General features: G+C 36.8%; 3 protein-coding genes across 3 annotated transcripts; 1 reads left to right on the top strand and 2 right to left on the bottom strand.

The window, feature by feature from the left end:
• Positions 1–1,378: 1,378 nt before the first annotated feature.
• On the bottom strand, positions 1,379–5,942 carry psmb9a (proteasome 20S subunit beta 9a). Its single transcript, XM_053477732.1, has 6 exons — positions 5,552–5,942; positions 3,628–3,695; positions 3,275–3,406; positions 2,338–2,467; positions 2,081–2,222; positions 1,379–1,994 (listed from the first exon to the last, which is right to left on the bottom strand). Exons 1-6 carry the CDS (start codon positions 5,606–5,608, stop codon positions 1,867–1,869), a joined length of 657 nt encoding a protein of 218 aa, XP_053333707.1. The 5' UTR covers positions 5,609–5,942; the 3' UTR covers positions 1,379–1,866.
• An 8,517-nt stretch (positions 5,943–14,459) lies between these two features.
• On the bottom strand, positions 14,460–19,353 carry psmb12 (proteasome 20S subunit beta 12). The gene is made up of 6 exons (XM_053477112.1): positions 19,163–19,353; positions 17,207–17,277; positions 16,931–17,062; positions 16,590–16,719; positions 15,383–15,527; positions 14,460–14,868 (listed from the first exon to the last, which is right to left on the bottom strand). Exons 1-6 carry the CDS (start codon positions 19,202–19,204, stop codon positions 14,741–14,743), a joined length of 648 nt encoding a protein of 215 aa, XP_053333087.1. The 5' UTR covers positions 19,205–19,353; the 3' UTR covers positions 14,460–14,740.
• A 1,707-nt stretch (positions 19,354–21,060) lies between these two features.
• Positions 21,061–26,556, top strand: psmb8a (proteasome 20S subunit beta 8A). The gene is made up of 7 exons (XM_053477079.1): positions 21,061–21,192; positions 21,467–21,641; positions 24,296–24,437; positions 24,559–24,670; positions 24,834–24,963; positions 25,985–26,189; positions 26,391–26,556. Exons 2-7 carry the CDS (start codon positions 21,513–21,515, stop codon positions 26,477–26,479), a joined length of 807 nt encoding a protein of 268 aa, XP_053333054.1. The 5' UTR covers positions 21,061–21,192; positions 21,467–21,512; the 3' UTR covers positions 26,480–26,556.
• Positions 26,557–27,286: the final 730 nt, after the last annotated feature.

Raw genomic sequence — 27,286 nt, 5'->3', positions numbered from 1 at the left:
GGATAATTTTTTTTACAATTATTTATTTTTATTTTATTATTTAATTAGTTTGCACAGACATTTTCAAGCATATTTTTGTATAGTGTGTAATTTGGAACACTGGTTATTTTTTCCCCACGTGGACTTTGTATTTTTATATGCTTATTTTGTTTAGTAAATGTTTTATGTTAATATTGTGTATGTCCAGTATTAGTTAGTGGAGCTACTAGATGAATTTCCATTATTTTAATGGATAAAACTGCAAGTGCATACATTGCTAATTATTATACTAATAACTATTATACTAATGTGCGCACTCTCAGAAAAAAGGGCTTTCCTAGACACTCCTGTGATACTTATTTTTTCAGCATGTTAGTATATTTTACATAGAAGGGTGTAACTTTACATAGTGTAACTTTTTAAATATACACTTTGAACGTTTCAGGACTAGGTTTGTAACACACCAACAGATGAGCGCACAAGGGAGCACCGACCTTTATAAGTCAGTGTGCCAAAAAATGTCTTGTGTACATCAGGAGCAGTGCAACTGGTGCTATTCTGACCTTGTGCATTACCACGAATGCATCATGGACAGCAAGTTAAACTGGATGCTCCATTGATACTGCCACAGAGCTCTCCTCGAGTTTATCGCTGGAAACATGATCTCACTGCCACACCCACCCTACTCGTCAGATTTGGCTCTTGTGAACCGTTTTCCTGAATATTAACATCCAGCTTAAAGGTCATCGTTTTAAAACCATTGTGGAGATCCAGATCGATTTGCAGAAGGTGCTTGACATGCTTCTAAAAAGAAGACTTCCAGGACATATTCCAGAAGTGGCATAAACACTGTGAGTGCTGCATTGCTGTGCAAAGGGACTATTTTAAAAGTGATAGTGTGTGAATGTTAATAAATAAAGTACTTTCTTGTAAACAGACCTAATTTTGAAACGTTTTTATACCACCTTGTATATCCATCACCACACCACCTCAGGGGAAAAGGAGCAATGCAATTGTTCACTCTTCCTCAGTATGTGTTTAATCCAGGTAAGGGTTATTGGGCACGTACAAGGACAAATACTACATAAGAGGTAGTGGCATCAGTCCATTGTAGATAATGCACACATATATTCACACACTCCTTAACTTATAGGGACAATTTATTATAGCCAATCCACCCATGTTCATGCTTTCCAAAAACCTGGAAACCCAAAATGAAAACAGGGTCAAATGTTTTACACTTCACCCAGACAGCAACCAAAGCTTAAATTATAACCAGGCATTCCTGCATTGCAATGCAGCAATATAACCTTATGTGTCTTATTTTGTTCTATAGTATCTAAAGTAAAAGACAGTTAACTAAGGCAAAGCCAAAAAGTAATAAAATCAATGCATGATATCTTTGTGGATCTGCATTTATTTGGGAAATTTAAATTAAAACAAATGAATATTTCCATCAACGTGAAAGCATTGTCATTTAGTCAAGGTATTATAAAACCAAATTTTGTGGACATACAGCTACTGACTGACTAGACATTTTACAAATGGAAATGTTTCAGAACAGCAGTGTAAAAGAATGGTAGTGTTTGTGGCACTGACACAAGTGGACTAAGTAAATCTAGACTAAGTGGACTAAGTGAACTAAGTTTAACAGCACTGCTAGGTAACTGCAATGTTACTGCTGGGGTCAGTCTACCATTCAATAATGTTTCTTTAATAGCATTCATTTGGACATAAAAGTGACTGAATGTAAAGAACTCAAGAATGATGCAAAATTGTCTATGAAATGAATGAATTTGGGTTAACTGATATTACAGTTGTGCCTAATAAAGCAATAAATGCAGTGTTAAAAAAAACAGTAAAATAGTTTTGCCTGTGCCCTCTTTTTCAATCATTAAAAAATGTAGGTAGCTCATTTCCCAGAATGCACTTCTCTTCTGCTCCATTTTCATCAATGGTAACGAGGTATGCTACGCCACCACTAGAACCATCTCTGCTCATTGCAAGTGTTAGTGCTGCAAATAAAGAACAGAAATTACATAAGAGTAAGAAATCCTTCAAAAGATATATTTCTTCTTTTTTGTTTTGTAATGAAACATACCATCTAAAACAAACTTCTGGGATTCTTTTCTTGTCATGCCTTTCCGGTATTCTGCATCAACAAACCCATAAATGTATGAACTACCAGAGCCACCAATAGCAAACGGCTGCTGAGAAAGTAGGCCATCCAAAGTCACAAACACCTATAGATATAAACACACAGCAATCAATTATGACATTTTGTGTATGCTAAACATAGATTTACATTTTACATTTTCAGCATTACTCCACCATTCAGATCAGTAGTTTGTCACTCACTTGTCCACCATTTCTCTTGTCCCAACCTGCAACAATCAGATGTGCAGATAGTTCCTCTTTGTACTTGTAGGAAATGTTCTTCACTAATGTAGCAGCTGAGCGAACCAAGGGGTCTTCATCCAGCTCAATACTGTCACACAAATAAATATGTTGAAATATACTAAAGAGTAATCTATCACAGCAAAACAATGTACTGTACTGTATAATACCATGACCAGCCATTTGGTAACAAAAAAGAGCTCTAACTTATTTTCTGCTAAATGGTTCACTAACATGGTAGATATATGATAAACTGTATTTATTGTAGAACAAAGCGTGAGTTTAAAATGGTGTTGTAGTCAGAAATTACTCACTCACTTACTGAACATAGGGCAGAAGGCAGGGTACACTCTGGACTACGGGCAATTTGGCAATGCCAATTAGTCTAACCCCCGTGTCCTTGGACATTTGGAGGAAACCGGTGCACCCAGAGGAAACCCACCAAGCACAGGGGGAGAACATGCAAACTTCATGCACACAGAGGCGGGACAACCCAGACCCAGGAGGTGCAAGGGACAGTTCTAACCATTAAGGCACCATGTCACCTGGTCAGAAGTTAACTAAACCAAAATAGTAGGTAAACGGATTCATTTGAACAATGCAGCTAATATAGATGTAACATTTACAGGTAATAAAATCTGTGTAAGTTTGCGTGCCCCAGTAATTAAACATCTGCGAATGTTAGCAGCTACATGGACAACTTATATGTTTGTTGTGAACTTTGTTATCTTATTAACCGATGGCCTATGACACCTCAAAGATGCTTTCAGGAAAAGGGTTTAATGTAAGAAGATCCTCAAATACTGTAGTGGAGCTCAGCTCACTTTTTTCAGTGTTATTCGTATTAAGTACTTCTACAGCACAGAGTGTGTGTCAGTTCCAGGAAGATGATGCTTACCTGTGTACATCCAGTTGGTAGTTGACAACCTCAGCAATGGTCTGGGCATCAGCGGCTGACCCTGACAGAGCACAGTAGATCTTGTCATGTAGTTTAGAGAGTTTGTTCATAACTCGATTCACCACTGTCTCCCTATAAAAAAATTAACTATATGAAAAAATTGTTTATCCCAGGATAACAGTACAAATAATACATGGGATTTTGACTAACATCATTTGTGTTGATAAATCTGTGTTGATAATCATCATTCATCACCATTAATAAAGGGCTGATGTAATGTTGTATAAATTGGTCTGGCTTTGTGAAATTCACAGAAATAACAGTTTAACATAATATTCAGATAAATCACTTACCCAGCAGACACACGTGAGTCGGAGCCTAGAACAACTCCATCTGCAAACGCAATCGCTATGATTGTAGTCTGAAAATAAAATGGTGTAGATGAACCCCTGAAATTATCCCTGTGCATTAAACACTCATCAGTCATAACATTATGTCCGATTTTGTGTATGTTTCCCTTTTGCTGCCAGACCCTTAAGGGCATGACCTCTGGGGGTGTTTTGTGGTGTCTGGCACTGGAATGTGGTGTCTGGCATTGGAAAGGGGATCCTCTGGGTGCTCTGGGTTGCAGGATCTGACATAAACTGTATGTCAGGTGCATTCCATGGACGCTCAGTTGGGTTGATATCTTGGGAATTTGGAGGCCGGATCATCAACCTTGAACTTTTTGCCTGTTAAGCCCTGTGCTCGGCAGGGTGTGATGCATTGGGTTTTCCTGTGATTTCACTCTTTCGTGTTTTGTAGCCAATTTGTACTACAAAGGCTTTTCTGCGAGGTTGGACCGGATAGACTAGCCTTTGGTCTGCAAATGAGCTTTGGGAACCCATGATCCATGTTAAAAGTTTTGTAATAAATATGAAAATAAATGATGTTATTTAATTTATCTGCCACAGTGGCAGTGGTGTTAGTGTTGTGGCTCATCGGTGCAGTCACAAACAATGAATGGTGAATAAATTCATTCAGACAAGAGCAATACACATGTGTAAAAGCCTAAGCCTGACTAGGTCACTGTGCTTTGTTTACAGAAGCACAATTTAAATGATTTAAAAGCTACAAACTTTAAAATCTTTATAAACTTGTGTAGATTTTACATATGGATATTATGCCTGTAACATTTTTACCATTGTTTGCTTTTGTTCAACTTACATATACTGATCAGCCATAACATTATGACCACCCATCTAAAATTGAGTAGGTCCACCCTTTTGCCACCATTTGTCTGTTCTGACACCTTTCTGTTGGAACCAGTATACATTTTTTTAGCTCTTTTATTGGATCGGACTACTCGGGCCAGCCAACACTCCCATGTCAGGACATACCAAAAGTGATCCAAGGAAGAAAAAAACGGTGAACTTTCAACAGGGTCAATAGGGTGGCCAAAGCTCACAATCGAAGAAGATTTAGTGCAGATCAAAATGATGAAAAGGTTAATGCTGGTTGTGATAGAGTAAGAGTGTCAAAACACACAGTGCATCACTGTTAAATTTCAAATTCAAATTTTATTTGTCACATACACAGTACGAAATGTAGTGAAATGCTTATACGACTGCCATTGACCCTAAAAGAGAATTAAATTTTACAAATAAGAAATAAATATGAATAAAAGAAATACGATAGAAATTAAATAAAAAAATTAAATTAAACTAGGAAAAATAGAACTAAAAATAAAAATAGAAATGTGCTAGGAAAAAATAGAACTAAAAATAAAAATAGAAATATGATGTACAAAATAGAAATATACTGTGCAAATTGAAATATACTGTACGGTGTGTGCAAATATGCATAGAATACCATATGTTATGGTGGTAAAGAAGGATCTCCTCAATATTAGGCAAAGGGTCATAATGTTATGGCTGATCAGTGTATTTTATCTGAGTGGGAAATCTGTTCTTAATGTAAATATACTGATAGGTGATATATAATATTTTTAGTGCATGAAGAAAAATGGAGAAATGTCATTGGTGTGGTATCATTAAGAACAAAAGTACATGCATTGTACTGACTGTACTCTGATGGTGTATCTTAACCTACAGTAAGACGGTTAAATGCATTTAACCATGGTCCTGATTGTCCACGTAGCATAACTATTTAAAAATATATTAAATTGGTATATTTCAGGTCTAAAATAAGTACTAAAGGAGCAAAAGATTTTACCACCATATTGACAGAGAAACAGACAGATTGGTAACTTTATGTCTGAGAGTGTAAACTACTTACCCCGGTCTTGACTTCTTCACTCAGCCACCCTGGTTGTGATGAAGATTCCTCAAACATTATGATTTTTGCTTTAGTCTAAAAAAGTCAGTTTAACTACAAATATAGCACCGGGTGGAAATCACCAGAGATGACCGACAGTCCCTGCAGAACTACACACACACACACACACACACACACAAAACGCGCACCGCGACGCCAAGCAGAACCGCGAAACTTGATATAAAGCGAAGCCGAGAAACTTAAAACAGTTAAAACAGACAAGAGGTTTAAAACTTTCGCGGGAAAATAAACTGCGCTTTTATTTAAAACCCCCGCGTGAGTAACCAGGCCTCGAGCTGTCCTCAGGAGCCGCGCGCTGTTTCCCTGTTTGACCCGCGAGATGAAAGCGAAAGTAACTCGAGGCTTGCTAAGCTAAACCACAAGTGACTGATACAGTGTAATACACCTTTAAAAAAACTGACATTTTATTTCTAATTTAGTAGGGATGCATAAAACACACTATATAAATCTTTGATCTTTTGATTGCAAGACTATGTTTGGTAAACGTAATAGACATCCCCACACACCACTCTATACAATATTTCCTTTAAGTATGTTAAATAGTTTAATATGCATCTTAGTCATGTAAGGAATACAACACAATACTCGTAATATATTTTTTTTAATATCAGAGCATCTTAAAGTGTTTTAGATTTCCCATGTGCCTCAACAATGTGCGAAAAATTAGACTACCTGGGTGCAGGTGGGCACACCCCATCAACTGTATACCAAGCATTCATACACACCTTATTTACAATAACCTTACACCTTATTTATTTGTTAATTTGTAGTTAGATAATTAAGTGTCTTTCACTGTAAAAAACAAAAAACAAAAAAAACAGGCCGCCTCAACATAAAAACGTTTAGTTACAAGCAGGGCCGGTTCTAGACCAGACCATAGGGGCAGTCAGAAATGTGAAGGGGCCATTATGTGTACACATCATGTTCGAGCACTGTTTTTTCCCCTGTGCTGTAACAGTATTGTCCATGTTGAATTGTGTTGTTATGCGTCCAAAGCCTGGAGATGTGGATTGCACTTTGTCAGGCCTCTCCCTTCAGACCTGTCCAACTTTGGTGTCCCACTTGAAGACTAAGCTCCTGCTGGTATAGCTCTTAAGGTCACTGAGGCACGCAAACCCCCTGACCACAATAAGGTGGCAATCCCTCAGGGGGGAAACTAGAAAATAAAAATTAAATAAATAAAACAAAATAAAAAAAATATCCTTAATCCAGATTTTATCAATCAACGACATAACATTTATCTTAGCTGGATGGTCTAATTCTCAAAAATGTTTAACCTAAAGTAAGACTTAAGACACTATAACTAGAATATTTACAAAACTGAAAGGTTGTCTTATGAATAATAATAAAAAAAACTAAGTTAAAACAGATGGGCTATAGAACAGATCATATTATTTTTTTTAATAGATTTAATTTAAAAATTTTTTTTTAAGTAAATGAACAGCTCTCTTTTCTCCAATTCACTCTACAACAACAGTCTCCTATTTCCCTTTGGAAAAACTTTGCGTGTGTGGGGCGGGGTTTTACGTAGAGTTCTGTCAGACAACGGTCATTTGTCTTCAATCTGTCAAAGTCAGCGGACGTGGATTCATCGCTGTGCTTGTTGTAACTGAAAAAACGCTACAGCTTCTTCTTCAGTCTTTCCGTTCCATACCGCTGAACTCCGACACGACACTACGTTAAGCTACGTCTTGACTCATTTGCATACGGACGGTGATTAGATGTTTACCGAGAAGCGTGAACAGGGGAAGAGTGTGTGTGCGTGTGTGCGTGTGAAATTTGCTGGCCAAACTAAATATTTCACATTTCTTTTTAGTTGACACATTGTGTACCTTGAATCTTTAAGTTGTACTTCAAACTTGTAATTCAAATATTTAGATCAGCTTAAGGAGTATTGGTTGTGGGCTCAATTAATTATATTTTTCTACACCCTAAAAAATGCTGGGTTAAAAACAACCCAATCTGGGTTGTTTTTAACCCAGCTGCTGGGTAACTATTGGACTAACTAAATGCTGGGTTAATTTAACCCAGCAAAATGGGTTATTTTTTTAACCCAGCAAAATGGGTTAAATATTCAACCCAAATGCTGGGTCATATTTAACTATAATGCTGGGTTAATTCTACCACATGAATTGGTTAAATGTTCTACCCAGATGTTTTTTAGATTTTAACTGGAATGTTGAGTTAATTCTACCTCACAAATAGGTTATTATTATTTTCATGTTTTACAGTAAATCTGTAAAAAAGGAAAAAAAAAACTACCCACGTCTATTAAACAGTTAAATTACTTTAATATACTGGTTTATTACAAAAAAAAAACTTAAAAGTTTTGCAAACCATACATATATGCAATAAACAACATCCTATTAAATGTTCATAGAAAAAACGTTTATTTTTCAAAAGCACAAGAACAGTTTCATAGCAACATTACAAAAATTCCTATACAGGTTCACACTACTTTAAATAGTTAATGTAAAAAATATAAAATGCCTTGAAGCACACATCAACCGCCCCAAGTAGTGTGCATTGCTCCAGAGCCTGTCCCACCAGAATGAAGAATGCCTGAGAGCAGCGCTGGTCATCATCTCCCAACGTCAGGATGTAGGGTACGGCCTTGACCCTTCAGCCTGCTGGAGGTATTCCACCATGCTGGTGCCAACCTTAGAAAGAAATGAAAAAAAAGTTAAAAATTGGTTGAATTACAAAGATTAAACTGAATAAGACTATCAATTTAATGTGTAATAGGATTTATACTAAATAAAAAAATGACAAAGCTAGGGTATAGGTAACATGAAACAAAAACATGGAGACAGCTACTACCAAAAATAAAATAAGCAAAATAAGCATGGCTTTTGGGATAAAAAAAATAAATAAATAAATATATATATATATATATATATATATATATATATATATATATATATATATATATACACTGTATATTAGTCAGACTAGTTGATCTTGTGGTCTATGTTGATTTTAAGCTAATTACCGAGGAGATGCATTGTCATATCTGGGGTCATACTGGCACATTACAATCACCCAAATATTAATACTTCCATCTAGTAGTTATCTGTACAGCTAACTGATAGTTAATTCACAAGCAACTTTGGTTAGAGAGGGCTACCTGGTTAGCTTACATGCAGCAGTCATATTTGCATACTACTTGCCAAAGGTGGAAAGATGTAAAATATTGTTATATGGTATATGTTTTTATAACTCGGGAGAAACGCGGGCGAATTTTGACAGCGGAGTAAATTACTAGCTAGTGAAAAACGGGAGGTTAGCAGGTGTGTATATTTGTGAGAGGGTCAGTGTTTTGTAACACCCCAGCATTTTATTGTCTCAAACAGTGAGATTAATAAAGTTCTAATGTTAACTAAATGCTAGCGTCATGCTAATACTACAGTTACAGTTTCGTCACCCTGCAAACATTCTACAGAGAAAGATAAAAAGCTCAGACATCCTTCATACACAGGTGGGGTTCTTTGGCTAACTATAGCAGCTATTGTCAGCTAAATTATCATACCTCAGACCAGCCTGAAAGTTTAAGTGTAACCTTAACACGGTAACAGTAATAAATCTTACATATAGTAATATTTTTTCAGTCATATATGACTTAGGTGAGTGAACATGTGTATACAGACCTTGTTTTTAACGTCATTTTCCCTTAAATGAACCGTCACCAGCGGTGTGGGAGCTCAAGAGAGACACGAAGTTTTGACTGACAGCCGCTGAATCCACCGGTGAACTTTGGGGGAGGGGCCAATCACACTTCAACCCAGCAGCTGGGTTACACAAAAACTACCAACTCTCTGTAAATAACCCAGAAAAATGACCCAACAGGGGCAACCCAGCGCTTGGGTAGAAAAAACAACCCAGCGTTTTTTAGAGTGTATGGTTGATTTAGCCTAACTTTTTATCTACTCAAAAAGATAAGATGTCTCCCATTGATGTAGTTTGTTAAAGTGATCGGTTTTGGCACAGGTTGGCCCAACAATACTCCAACAATTAAAACACACAGACATTACTTAAAAATAACTTTATTCTTCCAAAACTAGTTAAAACAGTGATCTGCATAAAACAGGAGAATACATGTTCTATTTTGCTTAAAGGTCAATAAAATACCTGGAGAACCCCAGATGCTTATCAGTATTTACTGATTATTATTATTTATTTTTTTACATTACAACATAACCATTTTAAAAAACTAGCAAAGATTTGGGTTAGGGTTAGAGATTTGTCATTCTCAGGAATACATGTTTGAAGTGATGTTTTAAATGAATTCGGTTTTCAAACAGATAGGTTAACCGAAATAACACTCATATATGAGCATTAGCGACTCTGAAGCCAAACTAACACGGACATTTTATATCCTTTAACTTACAGAGTACTGAAGTGCCACTAATTCTTAACTGTTAAACACTTCTGGGTTTTCTCGAAGTTTCGTTAGCTGAGCGCTGAATATTTAGCTTGCTAACTCCTGTACAGTGTACCTAACGTCAGGGTGCCTCGATATAACGATGAGCGTAAACACACCTGCCTCACATGTATAATGTTAACTGTCTAAAATACCTGTATGCTATCTACAACATATTTGATAAAAATGTGAATAAGTACTCAATAAATACTCACCAAAATAATAAAGTAATCAAATAATAAAGAGTCCACGGCCATCTTTGCCTCTTTAGTGCATTTTGATAGCGTCAGTCCGACAGGGGGGAGGGGGGAGGGGGTCTTATAAATCACGTGATTGCATCTTAATAAAGGTAAATTGTTGCCTCAACTTTTTTTTTTTTTTTTTTACATTTATTTAGTCTGGGTCTACAAAGTGTTCAAGAACACAAAGTTACCTGTTGTCTCAACAAATACCACTGTAAGAAGTTGGGGCAACAATACAGTATTAATTCATTCAACATGTATCTAGTTGGATTTTTTACAGTGTAGTTAGGTTTGTTAATTGATGGTGTTAATTTATGTGGTAGCCTACTTGATTTGACTGGACTTAACTAGAGAACATTCTGCACATACTGTTATCTAAGTTCAGGATTCAAACCAGAGACCCTGCATCTGCAACTAACAATATTACTAGTTGTTTCACTGTGTCAAATTTAACTATTAGGCCTTGTTCACACGGGCGTTAAAATCGAGCGTTTTTCTTGCGTTCGTAGCGTCCGATGAGCGCGGATTGTTCCTACGTTTCCCCGGTCGCGCGCAGATTCGAATCATGACGTCACTCGCTACCAAACGCTGAGAAGGCGAACGAGGATTTTAACAGTTTTTCTCTCGTTTTAAAGTGTTTTTACGAACTTTCTGAATTAAACAGATAACCTATACAAAATAATTGAGTGTCTTTTCGCTTTTTTTGTATATTTAAAGATAATTCAGACGTTTTAAGCCGCTGCAAAAGGCTGGTTTGCTGGGCAAGTACTGACATCACGACTACTTTTATTACACGTACATTAGCTGTGTGATGATAGATGTGATACTGATTTATTCTAAATGTATTTAAGGTTATACTTTGTAATTTAATATACTCAAGGGTAGAGTGTCTACTCGTGATAACCACCATACTCTTTTTTTTTTTTACCCACTCAAACATCCAGTTCTATGGTGTACAAACACACAGGTACAGCGATTATAGGACACCACACTTATAGTTATTCATCTTATTCACATCTATCTATCTATCTATCTATCTATCTATCTATCTATCTATCTATCTCAGCACCCACATATGATGGGGAAACATGATATCCTGAAATCCATGATATACTGTATGGATATTCATGATAAAACAGACATACATAATTGGCACAGCACTTATTATAATAGCATTTTTACATTAAATGATGTATCTAAATTGGTTATTTTTCTTTAATTTCACAAAATATGAAAACTTGAAGTTTATTACAAATGTTAACTGGGTGAATTGATTTCCAGGAGTCTCTTGTTAAAAATAGTGTTTTTAAAAAAACATCATCTCACTGTATTACCTAAGCACACATGTCTCTAAGGCAATTTCAGACATCCCTGATACTTCCACAGCCAGTAGGAGGAGGGAAACCAATTTTTCTGATTCCCAGGAAAATATGTTTCCCATACCTAAATTAAAACACAGTGTTTTTTAAACATTTTGTGCATAATGTGTTACCTGTGCCCCATGTATACATGTCTTTGAGGCAATTTCAGACATCCCTGATACTTCCACAGCTAGTAGGGAGGGGGAAACCGATTTTCCTGATGATCAGGAAAATATGTTTCCCATACTTCAATTTAAAGACAGTGTTTTTTTTTTTTATATTTTGTGCATTGTCTTACCTGTGCCCCATGTACACATGTCTCTGAGGCAATTTCAGACATCCCTGATACTTCTACGGCCAGTAGGAGGAGGGAAACCAATTTTCCTGATGACCAGGAAAATATGTTTCCCATACTTCAATTGAAAGACAGTGTTTAAAAAACATTCTGTGCATTGTGTTTCCTTTGCCCCAAGTATACATGTTTCTGAGGCAATTTCAGACATCCCTGATACTTCCACAGCCAGTAGGAATAGGGAAACAGATTTTCCTGATGCCCAGGAAAATTTGTTTCCCATACTTTAGTTGAAAAGACAGTGTTTTTTAAACCATTCTGATCACTATTTTATCTTTGCTACGGGCACACATGTCTCTGAGATAATTTCAGACATACATGATACTTTGAAAGCCAGTAGGAGGAGGGAAACCGATTTTCCTGATGCCCAATTTTGATTTAGGCATGGGAAACGTATTTTCCTGGGAATCAGAAAAATCGGTTTCCCTCCTCCTACTGGCTGTGGAAGTATCTGAGATGTCTGAAATTGCCTCAGAGACATGTGTGCTTAGGTAATACAGTGAGATGATGTTTTTTTAAAAACACTATTTTTAACAAGAGACTCCTGGAAATCAATTCACCCAGTTAACATTTGTAATAAACTTCAAGTTTTTAATTGAAGAAAATTTTTTAATTAAAGAAAAATAACCAATTCAGATACATCATTTAATGTAAAAATGCTATTATAATAAGTGCTGTGCCAATTATGTATGTCTGTTTTATCATGGATACCCATACAGTATATCATGGATTTCAGGATATCATGTTTCCCCATCATATGTGGGTGCTGAGATAGATAAATAGATAGATGTGAATAAGATGAATAACTATAAGTGTGGTGTCCTATAATCGCTGTACCTGTGTGTTTGTACACCATATAACTGGATGTTTGAGTGGGTAAAAAAAGAGTAGACACTCTACCCTTGAGTATAATAAATTACAAAGTATAACCTTAAATATATTTAGAATGAATCAGGATCACATCTATCATCACACAGCTAATGTACGTGTAATAAAAGTAGTCGTGATGTCAGTACTTGCCCAGCAAACCAGCCTTTTGCAGCGGCTTAAAACGTCTGAATTATCTTCAAATATACAAAAAAAGCGAAAAGACACTCGATTATTTTGTATAGGTTATCTGTTTAATTGACAAAGTTCGTAAAAACACTTTAAAACGAGAGAAAAACTGTTAAAATCCTCGTTCGCCTTCTCAGCGTTTGGTAGGGAGTGACGTCATGATTCGAATCTGCGCGCGACCGGGGAAACGTAGGGAAACTGAATTTCCCGGAACACGGATAAAGCGCAGAGTGTTTTCTACACATAGGAGTCAATGAGAGTGTTCACACAGGCTTTGTGTTTTTAATGCGCGTTTATACGGCATTAAAAAACGTTGCATGCAGCTTTTTCTTGGCGTTCAAAACCCAACGAACGCAAGGAAACCGCTTCTAGTGCGTTTTCTTCACGTTCATTTTACGCTTCGGAGGACCGGATATATCCCATGATCCTACATGCTATACATAGGGAAATGCGGAAAAAGGCAAAATAAAATAAAATAATTGTTAAAAAAAACTTACGCGGAAATTTTCGCTTTTTTTTAAAACCACAAAAAAAACTTCCTTTAATCCGATTGTGCAGTCAGAGAGTGAACCCGGTAGCGGCGGGCTTTCATATCCAGTTCCCGACACACTGCCCCCACAGGTTAACACACAAACTACAGTTGGGGCTGCAGGCTGACGTTAGACAGAGACAAACGAACGCCGGTGTAGAAGTCAATTAAGCGCCACTACAAAACGCAACACAAACGTCTAGGACGTTCAGAGCACGTTCGTTTATCCAAAAACTTAACGCCCGTGTGAACAAGGCCTTACAGTTTTTTTTTTTTCTGCTTATAGCTGTATCAGATGTTGTAGCGGAAAAATTAGTTCCTGCTTCAGGCTTTCTTCTCTGACTTATAATAAAGTTTAATATTATAGAAATGTAAAAACAAACAAAAAAAGTAAATGAGAGAAAAATCATTACTGCTAGGTATGCTACTTAGAAACAGTCAACCGCAAAGTTTTCTCTTCTGATGCCTCATGGTATCGTGGAAAAGTAAGTTGTCCAAAGGCAATATCAGACATTGCGGTGTCCTGCACACCCCTGCAAATGCTTATTTTTCATATGAAAAGTAAAAAAAGCAATAAAATAAAATAAATAAAAGCACGACAAAATAGTAAACAAAATCTTAGTACAAGCTTAAAAAAATTTGACATTTACAAATACTGTACTAGTCATGATGACATTACATAGGTGTTATCAATTCTTGTTCCAGGACTTCAAATATTGCCCAGTGGACAAAAACGTTTTTGTTTGTTTGTTTGTTTGTTTTTACCCAAGAATTGTGTAACACAAAAAAAGTGACAACACACTTGAAACACTGAAAATATACACTACTAACTGCATAAGATAAGTTGACATTTCAGCAATTACAATGCTGACAGCAAAACACATTTTGTTAAAATTAATTTTATTATGTAAAATGTTCTTCTGCAAAAGAATGACATACAATTAAATCAATCCACAAAAGATACTAGAGCAAAAAAAATATTATAAAATCTAATGTTGAAAAATGACTGTATCCCAGTGGATTCTTATTCATTAAATAGGGAGATGTTGTGAAACTGCATTGTTTGTCTTTGCATATGGACTTGAACAAGTATACAACCTTAGTGTATTCTCTCTACCATTTCAGAATATCACAGTAGTTAATCAGAGGTTACTCGTCATTTTAATCAGTTATTCATCACTAAACTTGGGTAATTTATCACCAGGAACAACAACATGGTCAACTCCACCTTCAGTAATCACCACCAAATGAGCGATGCCCCCACTCACATTATCTCTGCCAATAGCTAACGCCAAAGCTGGAAAGGGGGAAGAGAGGAAGAGAGAGAGGGAGAGATAGAGAGAATTCAGTATGTTTATTAACCATAGAGTAAGTTAGCAACATAATTATGGTCTAGATCTTGTGCAACACATTTACTATATAATTGGATATATATGTATTAGATATAATTCTGTTAGTCAACAATTTTTTAAATCAGAGAATAAGGTTTTTACAACATTAGCTTTATATACTACCAGTCAATAATTTATTTTTATTTTCTACCATTTTTGGACTAATAATGAAGACACTAAATGGGACTCACTACATAAAGTGGGAGAATAGCATGTCATTAAGTATGACAATGAACCTAGTATGTAGCTCTAATAATTTTTTGTAATTCTGTTTAGCCCCTTAAAATTTTATGCTTGCTGGTGCATTTAGCCTGCCACCTTCCCCACTCTCACATCTGCATAAGTTTCCTCATTAGTTTCATAGTAGTTACCTGATAACATGCTCTAAATAGGCTTATGGGATTTAAATGAGCTTAATACCATTTTTGACGAACTGAATGCACTCCTCTCGGCTCATATCTGGTTTGAACTTAGCGTCCATGTAGCCGTAGATATACGTGCTACCAGAACCTCCAATGGTAAAGGGTTGACTAACCAGCATACCTCCCATAGATACTGTGTACACCTAAAACACACACAAACACAAAAAGAAAACATATAAAGGTGGCTATATATACTGAACAAAAATATAAACGCAACACTTTTGTTTTTGCTCCCATTTTTAATGAGAGGAACTCAAAGATCTGAAACATTTTCTACATACACAAAATAACCATATCTTTTAAATATTGTTCACAAATCTGTCAAAATCCGTTATGATGAAGAACTGGAGTCAAGTCGAGACCCCAATGAGGACAACGAGCATGCAGATGAGCTTCCCTGAGACTGTTTCTGACAGTTTGTGCAGAAATCCTTTGGTTATGCACTCCGATTGTTTCAGCAGCTGTCCGAGTGGCTGGTCTCAGACGATCATGGAGGTGAACATGCTGAATGTGGAGGTCCTAGGCTGGTGTGTGGTTACACATGGTCTGCGGTTGTGAGGCTGGTTGGATGTACTGCCAAATCCTCTGAAACACCTTTGGAGACGGCTTATGGTGGAGAAATGAACATTCAATTCACGAGCAACAGCTTTGGTGGACATTCCTGCTGTCAGCATGCCAATTGCACGCTCCCTCAAAACTTGCGACATCTGTGGCATTGTGCTGTGTAATTCAACTGAACCTTTCAAAGTGGCCTTTTACAGGTGGCCAGTATAAGGTACACCTGTGCAATAATCATGCTGTCTAATCAGCATCTTGATATGGCACACCTGTGAGGTGGGATGGATTATCTCGGCAAAGGAGAAGTGCTCAGTATCACAGATTTTGACAGATTTGTGAACAATATTTGAAAGATATGGTTATTTTGTGTATGTAGAAAATGTTTTAGATCGTTGAGTTCATCTCATAAAAAATGGGAGCGAAAACAAACGTGTTGCATTTATATTTTTGTTCAGTAAATATAAATTTAACAGCATATTAACATGTGTTACTTATTGACAATGCTGTCTCTAATTGTTTGATTTATGCTAGAAGTCATTTACACTTTTCAGTCAGGACTTCAGTCTATAACTACACAGGCTCCATCTGATCCATATTAATTAGTGTCATTTATGACTATGACTATATAATATGAACCTTTTTTATACCTGTGGCCCTTTTTTCTTGTCCCAACCCGCTGTGATGAAACCAGCCTGTAGATCTTCTCTATTATTGTAGCACAACTCTTTTAATACAGTGGCTGCAGCTTTTACCAAAGGAGGAGATCCCATCTGTATACTAGATAGAGAAGGGTTTGGGGGAGGAATAGAAGCAGTTTTGATAGATAACTCTTTAATATACGCTTGAGCAATGCTGCTAAACAAAACTTCTGTTCAAATGGATAATAGTAATATTCTTACTTATTGCTTTAACTAGACATACAAATGGTAACAAGTAATCAAAAGAGAAAAATCTATTATAAAATCTAATATACATATATATAAACTACCTGTGGAAAGACAGCTGGAACTTTGCTACTCTTGTAACATGTTGTGCATCTGCCAGTGAACCAGCAATGCAGCAAAATATCCGATCATGAACCTGAATCAGCTTGTTAATGACCTTAGATGCCACATATGACCTATAAATAAATAATAAAAAATTAAACTTAACACAACAAAAGAAAATACAACATGACTAAAAGGTCAGTAAATAATCGAACACCCTTTAACTAAAGCATAAATAAGAAAAATATTGATTAAATATTTTAATAATTTATACTTACCCACCAATTGAGGCCCTGGAATCTGAACCAATAATAACACCTCCATTGTACTTTACTGCAACTATGGTAGTCTGTCAAAAGAAAGTGTCAAGTTAACTTTTTGACATACTGTATATTTTAAAATTTCTTGTGACCTTGACATCCTCTACAGTACACTGGAATCAGTCTTAATGCATTTTCTGTGTTACCTTTAATTTTATTGTCACAGATGTGTGCATTCTAGGCCTGGCCTTGAAAATTGCACTCAACCCCCTTAATATTTGATGGATCATCCCAACCATATAGGGACTATTACTTTGATAGAGGGTCGTTTTTAGTACACAAGTGATTCTAACATTCTGTTTTGTATGGAGAAAGCAAAACTGTTTTAGGTGTACTGGTGCTACTGAGGGTGCACTTACTGGCCATTTGTTGATTCACATTCGAGATGTATAAATAAAATTGCCAATTGTCCTGCATGCACAATTGTGTTCATCCCCTAGTATTCATTAATATAATTTTCTTACCACTGGATATGTTTTTAGTGGACTATGGTCAACTCAGCCTTAACAATGCTACACCACCTACAGTATACCAAAATAATGTACACTATCATGTGAATGATTTGCTGTGTTTATGGTATAATTTCCAAACATTATCTGGTCAGCAGTGGTTGCTAGTCTCCTTACACCAAATGAATTAAGAAAGGCGGACTAACAAACCATGCAATTGAACTCTAATGTACAGTACAAGAAGTGTTTAAGTCAAATCAGGACTTGTGATGAAATTTCTTATATATGAAGGTTGAAAATCCTTGCATATTTACAGAAGACTTCAAGCACAATACAGTAATGAGACTCATTTGAATGGTGTAACTTGTTTCCAACTTGCCAATTTTTGTACAGTTCCTACACACAGTCATTTACGAACACCACTGGCACATTACAAGAACTCAGCTGGGAGTTATTGACACGTCCCTCATATAGTCCTGACCTCACTCAAAGTCAGTTTTCACATGTTTGGCCCATCAAAGGGGGTTCCTGGGAGGCCAGCATTTTAGATGTGAAGCAGGCAGTCCGATCACGGTCCCCGTGTATTGAGAAAACTTTCTACCTTGCTGGTATTCAAGCACTAGTGAAACACTGGGGCAAGTGCATTAGTGCAGCAAGGGATTATATAAGAAAATAACGGGAGTTTTTAACTTTGTTCTGTTATTCTCCACAATCAAAAGTCCTGATTCGACTTGAGCATCCGTTGTACTTTATAAAGTTGTCATTCAGTGTATTTGGTGAAAAATAGCACACCAGCAATATATTATCATGATATTGAGTATACAGTATATGGGCTATTTTGTATAAATTGCTCTTGACATTACTATTATTTTGTATCACTGCATTACAGGTAAACCCATAATGATACTAAACTCAGCATTGTGGTGCAGAGATTAACTTTCCCCAGTTCCCCAGGCCAAGGTCCCAACTGGTGGTGCAGGCATGAAGGAGTGCGTGCATAATGGGCGTGCATATGTCCAAATCGGGGAGTATTTCGTATAGGATTTGAAGCCAGTATAGAGCTGTGAGCAGGATGAAGTGGTATCCTGGAGATGACTGAATGAATGAATGAATGAACTCCACGCACTCTTGCTAACAGTGTACATTGCATTTTAACAATTAAATACACTTTTTCTGACAAAGAGAGAGGAAGATAGAGATCGCCATTACTTCTCTTGATGAAAGTGAAAGTAACCAAAGACAACGAAAACAAGCATTTCGTTGGAAAAAGCTTTTGAAATATTACCGTTTGAAAAACCATTTAAACATCAAACAAGTCTATAAACAATATACAATCTAAACAATATGTATATTTATGGTCAGTTTCTGCTTTGATTATCCGAGCTTCCCTTTGGTCCACCTGTCTGTAGACATAAACGAGCCTCTATCACAAGCCTATATTAATGATATTGTAAAATGTACTTACGCCTGTGCTGACACCTTTACTCTGGGATTTTGGTGGGTTCATAGTTACACAGAAAAGGCAGTTTGAGATGATAAGCTTCAGGAAACTAGTCCAGCCAAACAGCCCCGGTGTCTCGCGATCACACGCACACAGGCTCACTGCGCCATCTCTGGCCAAGAGAGTGTAATTACAGTCAAACCATCCTCCATATGAACACATGAAGCTGCAAAGATTTCTTTGGAAATGGCGCACGTCCTTGGAATACTTTTATCAAATGTTAATATCAAGAATTCGACAAGGTATGGCAATTTTTCCCCCTTCAACAGTATTAATGTTTGACAAAAGCAAGCTTTTGAGCATCACAACTCATCAAAAATTAAAACAATTGCTGCTGCTCAATATAAAATTACCAGATATTTATTTGTTTAAGAAATAAAGTGTTTTAGTTGTTTTGTAATGCTCTGGGTAAGAAGATGTGGGGAAAGCAAGACAAGCAAACCTGTTAAGACTGGCACAATATTTGCAGCATTGATGTTACAAGTGAACTGAGGAAAAGTGTGCAAATAATCTGACTTGATAAAAGATCAAAAGCACAAGGGCTACCTCCAGTGAAATAGTTGAATGAAGGATTAGCCTAAGGCATCATAAGTGATCCTAATTCAGGCCACAGTATAAACCTGTGTGAGATCACAAGAGAAGGGGTTGATTACATCAGACTCTCTCATTCTGCATTGTGGCACAATGTCACAAGGGAGAATGTGGAACTTTTTTTGTGTAAAAAAATTAATTAAATAAAACACTCAAACTGACTCATTTGTTTAATGCTGTAAACAGCTAAACCCAGACATTTTGTATGATATTTTCAGGAAAGTACTGCACATAGCTGCAGTTTCATGGATGCCTACAGTTTGCCCATGATCATGCAATTTAGAGAACGAAACCAGCCAATTATCAGTTATAACAAGGCTTGGAAATTTCCCTATGTTTTTTTTTTATTTTTTATTATTGAGTTTTATGGTTGGTAAGGATTATTGAATAATAAAAAAACATAAACAATTAAAATAATGATACAAATAATAATAACAATTCTTCTTCTGCTTCTTCTTCTTATTATTATTATTATTATTATTATTATTAATTAATTAATTAATTTATTTATTTATTTATTTATTTATCTTTTATACTGCTTATTCCATACAGGGTCGCTGGAAGCCTGGAGCATATCCCAGGAAACATGGACAGGGTGCCAATCCATCGAAGGGCACACATGCACACACTGCAGGCAATTTGGGAACACTAATTAGCCTAATCTGCCAGTCTAAGGAAGAAAACCAGAGGAATCTCACCAAGCATGGGAAGACTCCACGTACGCAGACCCAGGGCAGGAATTGAACCCTTTACCCTGAAGCTGTGTGGCCACTGTGCTAACCACTAAGCCACGTGCCACACTAATAATAATAATAATAATAATAATAATAATAATAATAATAATATACATTGGATTGTAGATTTATATTCAGTCAAAGAGGTTTAAATATTTGTTTTGTAAATTCCAAATCCAAGCTCCTACATCAGTGTTTCCACTGTGATCCTGTAATGGATTGGCACCCACTTAAGAGTGTCTTCTGTTTAAGGCCTTGAGTTTCCTGGGATAGGCTCCTGGCTTCTAAAAGATAAAAGGTATTGAAAATAAATAAATAAATAAGGAATCAATGCAATATGAATCCCTATTGCTTTAGGCAAATTTAAGAGCCTATAGTTCACCTGATTTGTAAAGCTGAGCTTAGGCCTAAACCAGTGACCCTGAAGCTGTGAGTCAATGTTTGCACCCACTATTATTATTATTATTATTATATGAAATTATAATGTGTTTTATCTCTTTATTTATTAATCTGTCCAAACAATATAACACCACATTGTAATTTATGTCGGGTCCACGTGGGAAGTAAAAGGAGTCAGAGCGCCACCTGCAGTCAGGAAGTTTCTCCGAATACTGGTGATGTGATCAGGCAAGCCGCGCTCACAGGACAGCCGAGCGCCGAACCCGGCAGGTAGGAGAGGGGTTTTTTTTCATATTAAATCCTCATTTTTTTTGGCATTTTCATATACGAAATACACATAGTTGGGTGAAGGTGTGTAAACATTTGATATTTCTATGTGTTTTTTCAATAAGTGCGGTAAAACAGCCAAGTCATAAGCGAAAGTAAAATACAGAAGCATCGTTTGAGCTTTCGGTTTCGAAAGTGGAAGTGGAAGGTTTTTTGTTCAGACATATTTTCATATCACATTTCATAAACTGTGTTTTTTTTCTTTTTCTTTCTTTAGGAATTTCTTGTTTGTTTTTCTTGATTATTCATCGTAATAAACAGAGATGGCCCTTCAGGCAGTGAGCGGATCCTCGGCTCAGTTCGGCTTAAACAGGACGCAGTTTGTTGATCGACCGAATCACTACAGCTTTGGGACAAAATCTCAAGAATTTGCTCTACCAGTTGGGGTTGATGTAAGCACTTAAAAAAAAAAAGTTTTTTCTTTTTTGTCAAGTCAACTCTAGTAAACGCAGTGAATGTGGGAGGTACCAACGCCTATAATGCCTTCCGTAATCAGTCAAGTCATCCTGATTAATGCGCTCATTTATTTCCATAACTAACATTATGACCACCTGCTTAATATTGAGTAGGTTCCCCGTTTTGCCACCAAAACAATAATGACATAAGTGTTCTGACACCTTTCTAAGAAATTAAACTTTTCAGCAATTTGATCTACACTAGCTCTTTTATTGGATTGGACTACACAGGCCAGCTTCCCCATGTGCATTAGTGAGCCTTGGCACCAGTTCACCGGTTTTCTTTTCTTGGACCATTTTTGGTATGTCTTGACCACTGGAGACTGGGAACATCCCACAAGACCTTCGGCTTTGGAGTTGCTTTGACTCAGTCGTCTAGCCGTCACAATTTGGTCGGCCTACAGCAGCTACAGTTACAATATCTTATGGTAATGGCACCTGAAAGTGGGTGGGTATATAAGGCAGCAAGTTAACGTTTTGACTCTGAAGTTGATGTGTTGGAAACAGAAAGAATGGGCAAGCGTAAGGATTTGAGAACCAATTTGTCTGTGTCAGAGAAATTCCAAAACTGCAGCTCTAGTGGGATGTTTCTGGTCTACAGTGGTGAGAACCAGGGGCGGACAGGCCATCGGGAGCACCGGGACATTTCCCGGTGGCCTGACGGTCGTTCTGGCCTGCCGGCTGCCGCTGTGCAGACGATCAGCCTGGCATGTGATAGGCTGGTGTATAACTACGAATTAATTGACGAATCTCTCAATCTACGAATCAGGCAATGGAAAGGGAGGGGAAGATTAGAAGATCAGGAGGGAAAATTACACTCCCACATCACATGACCCAACGTCAGCGACGCACTGCCTAATATCTGGCTATATCCAGAGACAGGGTATATCTGACTAAATCGTTCAAAAAAATGGAGCGTGAACGCAAAGGAGGAGCAGAGAGTCAGCGTATAAAAAAAAAAAAAAAAGCCCTGGCCGCAGACGCAGCAAGCTGCTGCAAAATCCCAGCCATGTTCGCCAGTAAGGGAACAGGTCGGTCAAGATTACATCTACATTATATTTATAATAATTTGGCAGACGAACACTTTCATCCAAATCACTTAGATCATCACAATCGATAAAACTAAACCAACAAACGAGCAACAATATGTAAGTGCTGCTGTGCTGTGTCAAGTCTCGTTTCGTCTGAAAAGGTGACGAAGGAAGCAGCAGCAGTAGCACTAGTGCTGTAAATGCTCCTGCTGTTGAGCTAAAGGTGGTGGACAGTTCAGCGTTTGAGTCAGAGCAGGGACCTTCAGGTAAAGTTAAAGATAAGCAAAACTAAACATGCAGGCAGCAGGCTATACTTTTTAAACAACATGTGCTTTTTTATGATTTATAAGATCAGTAGTAGGACTGTGATTTTGGGGACATACAACTGATGGCTGCACAATTATAAGTACATATTGAACACGCTTATTTCATATTGCAGAGCAACTAGATGTGCAGAGTGAGAGAGAGAAGGAGTCAGGGAAAGATTAAGGAGACAGTGAAAGCCTTGATATCTCTTTTGATTATGTCCACAGTCTAAGGATTTAGATTTTTTTTTAAGTATCACCCAATTCAAACGCCTACTGGTGTAGTGCTAATTACTTACTGTTTACTCTTACTGGTCTGTTCCACATAATGCCATAATTGAGTAAACATTGTTATCTGTTACTTACACTGTCATAGGTTTTGTTAAGTTTATTTGTGTTTGTGTTTCTGATGCATTTGATATACTAGAGTTGAGCACTGAAAATACATAAAATGTAAATATTTCTACATGTGAATGTGTCTCTTATTATCTCTTTTAAAAAGCCAATTTTCTATTTGTCATTGGTTTGGTAGTATAAATGGTGTATTCCTAGTGAGTTGTTTAGGGCTATTTTTTTATTCATTTATATTGCATCTGGTAGTCTACCTGTTACAATAATAGGGTTAGCCTACAAGTTTATCAGTCCAGTAGATTACATGAATAGGGTGGTGGTGACTGCAGCAGCAGAGGTGGCCTGGGAGTGGAGTCAAATTCCCGGCCTGAATTATTGTCCCAGTCCGCCACTGGTGAGAACCAACCAAAAGTGGTGTAAGGAATTAAAACCAGTAAGCTGGTAAAAGGGTGATGGGCAGCCAGGGCTCACTGATGCACATGGGGAGTGAAGGCTGGTCATCCAATAAAAGAGCTACTGTAGCTCTATAGTTGCTATAGTAACTATAGTTGCTGAAAAGGTTAATGCTGGTTTCCATATAAAGGTGTCAGAACACCAAGGTCTTGGTCTTGCTGTTTTGGTGGCCTACTCAATATTAAGTAGGTGTTCATGATATTATGGTTGATCAGTGTATATTTTACCCAACAACAGCAGACCTGCTTTTTCCCTAATGATGTTTAAATCAATTCACTCATGACTTGCTGTCGAATACAAAACCTTGTGTTTTATACGTACTATATAAGACACCAGTAAACATTTGCTTATAGACAAGCCTTCATCACATCACTCATCACATATTGAATACAGATAAACCCTCAATACCTCCAGTGTAATGTTCTTGTGAATGTGCTTCTTCATGTTTCAGCCGTCAGCCTTTCTGAAATCGTGCAGTTGTGATGATGGGATATCGATAGATTTGAACCATGGCACCACAACACTGGCTTTTAAGTTCCGCCATGGTGTCATTGTAGCTGTCGACTCCAGAGCCTCAGCTGGACGCTATATTGGTAAGCATGCTCACATCTCATCAACATCAGCAGTGCTCAGAGTGGTGCATCGTATTATATAATATTCTTAATTATTCTTTTGTAACCTTATTGTCCACGTGTTTTTGTATGTGATTATTAGCGTCAAAGGAGGCAAATAAGGTGATCGAGATCAACCCTTACCTGCTGGGCACCATGTCTGGCAGCGCAGCAGACTGTCAGTACTGGGAGAGACTTTTGGCTAAGGAGTGCAGGTCTGTCTGAGCAAAATCTGAAGTTGTTGAATGAATACCTGATAGGATAATGTTACCGTTCTGTGTACATAAAGTGCACTAACTATGCCTAAGCATAGCTGCCACATCTTGTTTCCTTTATTATTATAAAGTGTGTACATGTGTGTTAAATGTATGTCCTTAGGCTTTACCAGCTCCGTAATAAGCAGAGGATCTCAGTGTCTGCAGCTTCCAAGTTGCTGTCCAACATGATGATTGGCTATAGAGGCATGGGTTTGTCCATGGGTAGCATGATCTGTGGCTGGGACAAGAAGGTACAAGTATACTGTAGTTTACTCTAAATGTTTGCAAAAACTTAATGGTCCACCAAAGCAAGTTTTTTTTGTGTTATGAAGTATAATGTATACACTGTATAATGGACACATTTACACATATATAGATTAATATTTTAGTAAAAGCAAAATAATCAGCAATCATCTTTTGCTTATTGTTTTCTTAACACTTAAAAAGTTTAATATTTAATGATAAATTTTCAACTTAACAAACTAATAAATGGTACACCGTCACAGTCAGAAAAAGTACAAAATTCCACTTGTGCTCCTTGAGGGCAAACTTAAAATAAACATGGAAAAAAAAAGTATTTTAAATGTAATATTAAAAATCTATAATACCTGCATACCTAATGTGTCCGATAGCAGTAATCCAGAGTTTATCAGTACATGATAGTGTAACACCCTTGTATAAAAACTTTGTGGCTTGAGTGTAGATTGTTGAAGATGATGTCAAAAATGTTTGAAGATGTCAAAAGACATGTATTTGTATGCGCGGAAGACGGTGGGATTTAAATGACAGAAAGAGACTGCTTACCAATGACAAATTCCTTTGTTTATTGTTATTTAGAAATTAGAGTTTGATTTAAATAATTTAATCTGAGGGTCTGTTTTTGGTTTAGAATTTATTCACACATTTTATACCATTCAGAAAAACTACCAAATGCTAAAAAGGCTACAATAAAAGAATTCCTTGCAAAAATACTTCAGCTTTTGAAAAAAATACAAATAGCTTCCACAAATAAATGCATTTTTGAGATGATTGTTTCTTCTCCTTTTAAGTTTATGGTAAATTTGTGCAAAACGTTACAAAAAAACAAGTTAAAAAAAAGATGACATCGCTGAAAGATGAAGCCAACTTTGTTGGTTTCATACAAAACTGAAATATTTACCCATCATAAATATTACCACTATGTAGAAGAAACATGAACATAAATCCCTTTTGTTTGTTTTGTTTTCTGTTAAATTACCAACGCTTCTGTCTTATGTATTTTGGCATGTTCAGGGTCCTGGTTTGTATTACGTAGATAGCAAAGGAACACGTCTCTCAGGGCAAATGTTTTCCACTGGCTGTGGGAACGGCTATGCATACGGTGTAATAGACAGTGGCTACCGTGAGGACATGTCAGTGGAAGAGGCGTACGAGCTCGGCCGCCGCGGCATTGCTCACGCCACACACAGAGATGCCTACTCTGGAGGAGTCGTGAATCGTAAGTGATATTCATCCATTACATACTGACTTTGTGTAATAAGGATGTAACCATTTTTTATGTGTATTGGTTAAAATACTAGTTAGTGATATTATACTGTTAATACTGTTTTGTAAAGTAAAATGACCATTATATGTCATATATTATGGATGCTAAATGCCGAGACACTATGTCTTTGTGTTTTTTTTATTTTCCTTTTAGTCTATCACATGAAGGAGGATGGTTGGATTAAGGTCTGCAAGGAGGATGTGTCCGAGCTAATCCACAAGTACAGGAAAGGAATGTTCTGAACCCTTTTATGCTCGAACACTAACCCTGTATCTGACATGATTCATTGATAAAAATAAAAATGCTGTTTAAAACATAATGCCATGTCCTCTTAGACTTAAAGTGATTTTGTAGCTGTGTTGGTTTTTATATAAGGTGTATTTACAGAACACAGAGATTACAAAAGAATTTTATCTTAATATTATGATAAATGCAGATTGTCTGGATGACAATGTTCAATAAAAAACACATTGTCATTTCTGCCTCCTTTTACCTCATGCACGTCACTTCCAATACATTTAGGCATTTGGTAGACGCTCTTATCCAATTACACATCTGAGCAGTTGAGGGCCTTGCTCAAGTCCCCAACAGTGGCAACTTGGTGGTTGTGGGGTTTGAACCTGAGATCTTCCGAACGGTAGTCCAATGCCTTAACCACTGAGCTACCCCTGACCCAATACAGAGGTGCTTTGGAATGAACAATGTAGCAATTACATTATCATTTATTGGAACATGTTATTGTATAATTGCATGGGCAAAGTAATATTTACAGACATGGCAATCTTAGGTACATAATAGAAATCATGATAAACAAGGAAAAGGGACTAAATGGGATTGGTTCTTGAACCAAGAACTGGCCTGTTATCAATTAATATCTTACCATTCCCTCCTGTTTCTTATTTCAATTTACGTAAAATCTACACAATTTGTCACCGAAGTGCCACCTATCAAGATTTCTGTTTTTAAAGGGCTAAACATTTTATAAAATACATATACCAACATTAATTCTTCTAATACAACCTGAAGTGGATTTTGTTCTAAAGTGTCTG

This window comes from Clarias gariepinus, chromosome 18 (assembly GCF_024256425.1).
Source record: "Clarias gariepinus isolate MV-2021 ecotype Netherlands chromosome 18, CGAR_prim_01v2, whole genome shotgun sequence".
Lineage (NCBI taxonomy): Eukaryota > Metazoa > Chordata > Actinopteri > Siluriformes > Clariidae > Clarias > Clarias gariepinus.
Note: the sequence above shows the minus strand (reverse complement) of the source record. Positions and strands in the feature narration are given on the sequence as shown.